The sequence below is a fragment of the Sinocyclocheilus grahami genome, unplaced genomic scaffold, assembly GCF_001515645.1.
Source record: "Sinocyclocheilus grahami isolate Dianchi unplaced genomic scaffold, SAMN03320097.WGS_v1.1 scaffold1892.1, whole genome shotgun sequence".
In the NCBI taxonomy this organism is placed as follows: Eukaryota; Metazoa; Chordata; class Actinopteri; order Cypriniformes; family Cyprinidae; genus Sinocyclocheilus; species Sinocyclocheilus grahami.
Genome location: NW_015507071.1, coordinates 31119 through 41183, shown reverse-complemented (window position 1 = coordinate 41183; position 10065 = coordinate 31119). Strand labels below are relative to the sequence as shown.

The following is a 10065-nucleotide window of genomic DNA, read 5'->3' as shown; positions in this document are numbered from 1 at the left end:
CACGCACACACACACACACACTCACACTCACACTCACACTCACACACACACACACACACACACACACAAGCCTCACATTCAACAAATCCACACAATGTGTTTCCTGTTCAGCACGAGCCTCTGCAGCCGACCACATTTACACACAAACAGAGCGCTCGGATTCGCTGTTAAAGCACAAAACTCTCAGTACATGGCTGATTTCACACTTGTGCAATGCAGAGTTTTCACTTTCAAAAGTTTATGTTCCAGCAGGTGATTCACTGCAACAATCTCATCATTCTGTACATCATCTGACACAGCATCATGTGTTTTCTGCTCCACAAGAGGAAGAGAAATCGGAGCACATGCCGACCGCGGTAAAGACAGAAACACGGAGCACATGTTACACACCACTCTGATTACACCGAGCACATGCTGCACTGAGACCGTCTGCACAAAAACACGCTCCTTTCCCGCCAATGCATGCTTCAAAAAAAATGGGGTTTGCAGGAAATAAATCACTTACTGAAAATGAAATAAATCATACAAATATAAAATTTTAATTGAAAAATATTTAAAATTAATTAAATCAATTATTAATTTTTTTATTATTATTTCAATAAAGAACATTTACTAAAAATGTAATTATGAAAATGTAAAATTAAAATACAAAATCATTTAAAATAAAATAATCAATGTAGAACACTTACTAAAAGTTAAATTATAAAAATGTAAAAGTAAAATAAAAACAATTTAAGAATAAATATAATCAACATAGAACATTTATTAAAAATTTAATCATAAAACTGTAAAATAGAAATGTTAAAAATAGTGTATGGATAGCTGGCCAATCACAGCACACCTCGCTTTTCAGACCGATGAGCTTTGTAACAATCGACGCGTTTCAGAAAGCCGAGACATAGAGGAGAAACAATAATGTACAGTATGTGGAAAATAATGTGTTTTTTTAACCTTAAACTGCATAAACACATTTCATTACACCAAATACACAACATAATGTTCTTTTTAGCAACGTCATATGACCCCTTTAAATGTAAAAAAAACTGTAAAATTAAAATAAAACACTAAAAACATGTTTTTAGTGTAAATATATTAAATGTATATATAAAATATAAAGTATAAATGTTATTAAAACAATTACTTTCATGTAAAATTATATATTACAATATTATATCACAATAATAACAACATAAAAAATATTTTAAAATATATAAAATAAAAATTTAAAATATTCAATACAAAGCTGACAAAGTATGTAAACATCACACAAAGAGTCCACTATAATAAACTAGTCAGTCCTCATGACAGCTGAAGAATGAGTTGAAAACAGACTCTTACCCCCTTCAGCTTGTTGTGGATCAAAGTCTGGAAGAGTCCGGACACAAACAGGCCGATTCCCATGATCAGGAGAACAGCGCCGACGACTCCCGACATGAACATGCAGCAGGAGCCCTTCCTCATGGTGCAGGTGTCAATGAATCAGTACAGCTTCTCCTCCTCAACACACACAGCACTGAAAGTGAGGTAACCAATCAGATCCTGAGCTCAGATCGAGACGCTCCTCTCACAGTGTTTGCTCCTGAAGTAAACTTGATCCAGCGGCCAGCTCACTATTTGAATGAATGACTGCAGTGTGGAGGGGCCAGGCGTCACCCGGAGTGGGCGGGACTGAGGGCGAGAGACACACAGAGAGAGAGAGAGAGAGACAGAGAGAGAGAGAGAGAGAGAGAGAGAGAGAGAAGGAGGGTTGTGTGTTTGGATTCTTGTGCTTGAAGGTGACCGACGACTGTTTTAGTGCTTTAACCAGATCTAACTGGACCTTGTGTAAATTCACAACTATATAAACACATTTCACATCAAAAATCACAAGACAGAAAGAAAAATAGAAAGAAAATAAAACACTATAAAGAAAAGAAAAAGGACATGTAAAAAATAAATTATAGAAACTTGTGTTAATTTTCCATTAAAAAGAAAATGTAGAAAGTATGCACACACAGTATAAATTAACAATATATATATATAAAATACAAATAAATTATTTCTAAAATTATATAAGGTCATTCTGTGTCAACTCAACCAGAGGTCCCCAGCTCAAATTTCTGAATTTGATCATATCTGTATTTGATGAAAGCCAAAATATTAAATGTTGTGGATGAATATTTACTATTATTATTTACTAATATTAGTAAATCCGCTATTTTGGTTAAAAATGACTCAGAAAGATGGTAGCATGATACTGTTACTTTTACACAGAGATTAGTATCTCTATTAGTAAAATATGTTGACGTTAGCAATCTTTGTTGCATTATGTGCCAATGGTGAGCATTCAAAAATGGGGAAAGCGCACTTTTCATGTTTTTTCTCCAAAGTTTGCAGGCCTGTAACTCAAGAGGTATTAAAGAAACTTTCCTTTTGGCATCTTAATTTATAAGGCCTTATATGGTTCATTTCCAGAGATATTGAATTTCAATATGGCTCCAGGAGTAAATCGATAAATTCTACACATTTCCAGTGGTCAAAAAACAAACATGGGTCACTTTGCAAAAAAATATGATACTTCTGTTCTTTTAAAGAGGAAGGTCAGAAGAACAAATCATGTTGAATCTAGAAATGTATCTAGTTTCCTTCTGTCAAAACAACTGCATTGAACACCTGTCTGAGTGCCATAAATATTATTTTTCCAAAGTTTGTGAGCCTATAACTTAAGAAGTATTAAAGCTATCACAATATGATTTTAGATTCTAGTTCTTAATAAACTTTTCTTTCGGAAACTTCATTTTCAAGGTCCTACATCATTCAGTCGCAGATATATGGGGTCCTCAATGAGGCTCCAGATTGTTAAATATTACCCATTTTCAGTGGTCAAAACCAAATGTTGGTCACTTTGTATACTGCTAATACTTATTTAATTTAAAGAACAATGTCTGAAGAATAAATAAGTGTTGAAATTAAAACTGTATCTTGTGTCCCTCTATCAAAACAATATGTATAGAACAGACCTGTCTGGCTGCTTAAATGCTCTAAATTGGTCAAGTTACCTTTCTCTCAGTAGTCTATTCATAAGATTCTCTATTCGAATCAGTCTCAGGGATATTTGGAAGGGATTTTGTTAATTTTAACAGCTTCTGAAGCCACCAAGAGTTCAGATATGCACTATTGTAACATGTTTGACAGAGATCCCATGCCTCCTATAGGGAAAAGTGCTTGCTTTCTCCACACATTGCATTCACATCAATAAACCAAGATTTGCCTAACCTGGATTAATGATTAAAATCTCTTTTTCTTTTTTATTGCTATGTGAAGCATAGTCATAGATCAAGTAATATACTGCTAAAGGGCATATTTGGCAGAATAACTGATAGTGCCTCAAACATTTAAGGTCTCTCACACTTAAAATAATTAACACTGGGTATTTCTAAACCCTAGGTAAATCCCAGAGATCCTGGGGTAATCTTATTTTATGTTTCACACTGTTCATACTTTGCCTAGAGTTAATAATTAATCCTGGTAATTCATAATCTAATGTGTCACACTGTACATTCCTAAACCCTGGGTTACTGTTATTATTTGCATATTTGACAATGACAACAGTGATGACTAGATGAACACAAAACCACATTTGGTTTTTGACCATTGAAAATGAGTAGGCCACAACATTTTGGACATGGAGCTGCATCATATCTCTGGGATTAAACCATTCAGGGCCTTGAAAATGAAGATTCCAAACGAAAAGTTTATTTAGAACCAGAATATGAAATGATATTAAAATATCTGTAATACTTCTTGAGTTACAGGCACGCAAATTTGGAAAAAAATGAATATTTATAACACTCACACAGGTATGTCCAATGCAATTGTTTTGATAGAGGGAAACAAGATGCACTCCTAGTTTCAACTTTATTTATTCTTCAGACATTCTGCTTTAAATACAATCTCGTTTCCTTCTGTCAAAACAACTGCATTGAACACCTGTCTGAGTGCCATAAATATTCTTTTTCCAAAGTTTGTGAGCCTATAACTTAAGAAGTATTAAAGCTATCACAATATGATTTTAGATTCTAGTTCTTAATAAACTTTTCTTTCGGAAACTTCATTTTCAAGGTCCTACATCATTCAGTCGCAGATATATGGGGTCCTCAATGAGGCTCCAGATTGTTAAATATTACCCATTTTCAGTGGTCAAAACCAAATGTTGGTCACTTTGTATACTGCTAATACTTATTTAATTTAAAGAACAATGTCTGAAGAATAAATAAGTGTTGAAATTAAAACTGTATCTTGTGTCCCTCTATCAAAACAATATGTATAGAACAGACCTGTCTGGCTGCTTAAATGCTCTAAATTGGTCAAGTTACCTTTCTCTCAGTAGTCTATTCATAAGATTCTCTATTCGAATCAGTCTCAGGGATATTTGGAAGGGATTTTGTTAATTTTAACAGCTTCTGAAGCCACCAAGAGTTCAGATATGCACTATTGTAACATGTTTGACAGAGATCCCATGCCTCCTATAGGGAAAAGTGCTTGCTTTCTCCACACATTGCATTCACATCAATAAACCAAGATTTGCCTAACCTGGATTAATGATTAAAATCTCTTTTTCTTTTTTATTGCTATGTGAAGCATAGTCATAGATCAAGTAATATACTGCTAAAGGGCATATTTGGCAGAATAACTGATAGTGCCTCAAACATTTAAGGTCTCTCACACTTAAAATAATTAACACTGGGTATTTCTAAACCCTAGGTAAATCCCAGAGATCCTGGGGTAATCTTATTTTATGTTTCACACTGTTCATACTTTGCCTAGAGTTAATAATTAATCCTGGTAATTCATAATCTAATGTGTCACACTGTACATTCCTAAACCCTGGGTTACTGTTATTATTTGCATATTTGACAATGACAACAGTGATGACTAGATGAACACAAAACCACATTTGGTTTTTGACCATTGAAAATGAGTAGGCCACAACATTTTGGACATGGAGCTGCATCATATCTCTGGGATTAAACCATTCAGGGCCTTGAAAATGAAGATTCCAAACGAAAAGTTTATTTAGAACCAGAATATGAAATGATATTAAAATATCTGTAATACTTCTTGAGTTACAGGCACGCAAATTTGGAAAAAAAATGAATATTTATAACACTCACACAGGTATGTCCAATGCAATTGTTTTGATAGAGGGAAACAAGATGCACTCCTAGTTTCAACATTATTTATTCTTCAGACATTCTGCTTTAAATACAGTAAGCATCAGCTGTATACAAAGTGACCAACATTTGGTTTTGACCACTGAAAATGGGTAATATTTAACAATCTGGAGCCTCATTGAGGACCCCATATCTCTGCGACTGAACGATGTAGGGCCTTGAAAATGAAGATTCCAAAGGAAAGGTTTATTAAGAACTAGAATTTAAAACCATATTGCAATACCTTTAATATTTCTTGAGTTATCGGCATGCAAACTTTGGAAAAAGAATATTTATGGCACTCAGACGGGTATGTTCAATGCTGTTGTTTTGACAGAAGGAAACGAGATACATTTCTAGTTTGAATATTATTTGTTCTTCAGACATTCCTCTTTAAATAAAAAAAGAAGAAAAATAATCATATTTTTGCAAAGTGTTTTGGTTTTTGACCACTGAAAATGTGTACAATTTAACGATTTGCCCCTGGAGCCATATTAAAATTCCAATATCTCTGGAACTGAACAACATAGGGCCTTAAAAATGAAGATGCCAAAAGAGACGTTTGTTAAGAATCTAAATCTAAAAGGACATTAAGATATCTTTGATTCTTCTTGAGTTACAGGCCTGCAAACTTTGGAGAAAAAACATGAAAAGTGCGCTTTCCCCATTTTTGAATGCTCACCATTGGCACATAATGCAACAAAGATTGCTAAAGTCAACAGATTTTACTAATACACCTACTAATCTCTGTGTAAAAGTAACAGTATGATGCTGCCATCTTTCTGAAGTCACTTTTCGGTCCTGTAATTTGGCTCTGAATCTCAGGTGAAAATTGCTATTTTGACCCCCCTCTACAAAATAATTACTCTGTAAATATTATCCTTTTTTATAATTTATTGTATTTTATATAATAAATTACATTATATTTTATCATTATTACAAAAATAAAATTGATTGGAAGATCCTGATCATGACTATTTCTTAATATTTTAAAGTACATTTTTAAATAAAAAATGTTTAGACAAAAAATAAAATAAAATAAAAATCGAATAAAAATGAAATCAAATAAAAATTTAATTAAAAAAAATTATTGCAAGATCCTGATAGTGTCTATTTTAAATTGTGTTTTAAATAAAAAGTAAATAGTTTCAAAAATAAAATAAAATAAAATAAAGGAAAACATATAGAATAAAATCTGGTCAATTGGGCCCCTTTTTGCCATTTATCCTGAATTAACCCCTAGAATATAGAAGATATGACAAATGATGCATATATGTGAATAAATGATATTGTCACACAAAGATAAACTATTTCAAGGATCAAAAGGGGTCGTGTGTGTGAGCAGTGAGCAGTGAAAGGTCAGATCAGAGGTCACACCCTGCACTCGCCCTTTTACCTGCATTCTCTCAGATCATGTGATGCAGCACTTCCTCTTCACAATCAAACATTCCAGAGCAGCAGGAAGCTGTTTCCGTGGTTACCCTTGACCGCCACACAGCCCATAATCAGTCTCAGCTCTGAGTGAAAGGTGTGTGGAGACCGTCAGACGAGGAGGAACAGGTTAATGCTCTGACGTCTGATGCCTCCTGCTGGTGCACATGAGAGAACAAGAGATTATTGGGTTACTATATTGAGTATTTCCATTCATAACAGCCAAAGAAATGTGAAAGTTAGTGATTTAAATCTGCAGGAGTAAGGAGCCTTAGAGGTGTTTGTATGCCGTTCACTGTGTGTGTGAAGCCGCAGGCTCCTGTATTCAAACAATCCAGCTCCATCGTCACAGAGACCAACTGGAATGTCCCAGGTCCCGTGACGAGGGGCCTCACTAAGGTCCTTTACAGTACAGACTGATTACTGGCCGCAGGAGGAGTCCCATAATAATGAGTCTGAAAGAAGTCTCTTCTGCTCAGCGAAGCTGCATTTATTTGATGAACAATACTGTAAAAAATGTGAAATATTATTCTAATTTAAAACAGCTGTGTTCTATGTGAGTATCTGTTAAACTGTAATTTATTTCTGTGATGCACAGCTGTATTTTCAGCATCATTACTCCAGTCTTCAGTGTCACATGATCTTCAGAAATCAGTATAATATGCTGATCTGCTGCTCGAGAAACATTTCTGATTATTATCAATGTTGAAAACAGTCGTGCTGCACAATATTTTTGTGGAAACTGTGATACAGTTTATTTTTCAGGATTCACAGATGATTAGAAAGTTTAAAAAAACAGCATTTATTTGAAATAGAAATCTTTTGTAACATAAATGTCTTTACTGTCACTTTTGATGAATAAAAGTATTGATTTCTTTGAGTTCACTGGTTGTTTTCATTCTTTCATGGAAAGCATCAGTGACTCAAAGGCCCCCTGCTGTCCAACACAATATACTTTAGGAGCCCATATGCACGAAGATATCTGCTCTGGTTTTACATTTTTCATTAATAGAATCTTTGAGAATTAATGCATTAAATTAAATAACCAAGATTTAATTATTCAAAAATATTCACAATTCTAATTCCAAGTGTTCCTCAATAAAAACAGTAGTCTATTAAAGACAAATAAATAAATACAGGAAGCATAGCAAAACAAACACACTGTCAAAAGAGCAAAACATTTGCCAATTACAGTAATAATAATAAAGTAAATATAAATACACAAAAAAGTAATTTTTTAATTAAAATTATTTAATAAAATTAATTAATCACGTTACCAAAACAGGACAAACTTATTAAATTAAATTATTATTTAATTATTGTTTATTACATTTTATATAATTTAGTAAATAATCATTTTTATATTTTCATAATATATACAAAATGACAAATTACATAATAAAAAATATGAATTATTAAATTAAACTATATAAGTGATATTATTTAAATTATTATGTAATCATTATTTATTACATTTAATATATTTATTAAATAAAATATATAAAAATGTCAAATTACAATAAAATTTATATATATGGAAATATATATAATGAATATTATTTTAACTTGCATTCATTTAGCGAAGGTTTTCCTTGAGCGTTTCGATCAAAGGAGCAGAAACATCACCCGTTAATAACAATGGATGCAGACGGGCCCCTGTGCTGGAGGATGGGGCCTCCAGTGCATTATGCTGAAGGAGAGCCGGATCAGATCCTCCATTGTGTGTTTGCTTTCAGAAGGAGACGCGGCTCTTTGATTCATTCGGGACTGAAACAACAACGGACGCTCAGGGGCCTAAATGAGCACATACACATACGAACAAACAAGGGCCCATGTGTTCAAGTCATGGACAGGAACTCTATACCCACAATCCCAGACAACAATACACACACACACACACACACACACACACACACACTGCTGTAGGGCTTCAGGGGGTCCAGCGCTTCTGGGGTTAATTTAGGGAAGAATTTCCCGGCATTCACAAAAACAATGATGGGAACGCCAAGCTAGTATGTAAAGACAAATGTTCCCACAAAAATACCCACTTTCCCACAATGTTTGCAAAAGGATAAAATAGTAAAGATACAATGTTTTGATGCTTGATCAAAGAATCAGTGAATCACTTTAATGATTCTTTTGGACAGAACAGATGCCCAGCTAATGGTGAATGCTCTCAGAAGTTTCTCTCAAAGTAATGAACAAACATTTATCCAGTAACATTAATATAAAACACTATTTATACATTGTTCATGAAAAGTTTTTTCTGAAACGTTTTAGTTTAGGTTAGTTCATCTAACATTTTTTAAATGTAACTACTACTGGTTTCAGAACGTTTAAAGAACATTTAAATATAACATTCCCATATAGTTCACAAAATTATGAAACGGAATGTTCCCTTAATGTTTTCTACAACGTTCATAAAACCAAGAAAAATGTTTTTAAAACATTTTAGACACTTTGACAAATGAGAAAGTTTCCAGAAATAATGCTTTCATCACTTAATGCAAACGTTAGCAAAATGTTCTCAGAACACATTTTTGTTAGCTGGGTAATTAATAAATTAATAATTAATAACGAATTATAAAACTACTATAAATCTTGGCTGTGTGAATGTTTATTGTGTTGCAGAAATGCAAACTGTATTTTTGCAGTGCTCTGTATCATTATATTACACAGTACACTCACATAAAGTGATAGCAAAACCGCTTGATTGTTTGTCATTACAAAACGTAAGTGTATTATCATCCAGCTCTAATATGATAAATGCAACAATAAGGCATGTAGATATTAAGACGTGATAAAACACTAACATCATGATTTTCTGTAAAGCTGCTCTGAAACAGTGTGTATTATGAAAAGCACTGTATACATAAATGTGAATGCCTGACTGACATTGGATGAATCTCAGCACTGAACTTGAAATTATCGATAAATGGACCTGTTTTATCATGCAGTGAAACATCAGAATCAGCCCTGAGACTTTCATAGGATGTGGGTTCCCGTCTACACACATACACACACACACACACACACACACACACTCTCACACTCAAACTCACACTCACACTCACTCTCACACTCAAACTCACACTCACACTCACACACACACACACACACACACACTCTCACACTCACACACAACACACACACACACACACACACACACTCAAACTCACACTCACACTCACACACACTCAAACTCACACTCACTCAAACTCACACTCACACTCTCTCACACACACACACGCACACACTCACACACACACACACACACTCACACAAACACTCTCACTCTCTCACACACTCACACTCACACACACACTCACACACATACTCTCACACTCACACTCACACACACTCAAACTCACACACACTCACACTCTCACACACACACACACACACACACACACACACACACACACACACCCACACACACACA

General features: G+C 34.1%; 1 protein-coding gene across 1 annotated transcript in view; it reads right to left on the bottom strand.

Annotated features, from left to right (window-relative positions):
- scarb2b (scavenger receptor class B, member 2b) overlaps positions 1-1627 on the bottom strand; it is a 34624-nt gene extending 32997 nt beyond the window's left edge. The window contains exon 1 of the mRNA XM_016259656.1: positions 1339-1627. Within this exon, the coding sequence (XP_016115142.1) occupies positions 1339-1461 (123 nt within the window). The 5' untranslated portion in view covers positions 1462-1627. The remainder of the gene's footprint in view (positions 1-1338) is intronic.
- Between the last annotated feature and the right edge of the window lie 8438 nt (positions 1628-10065).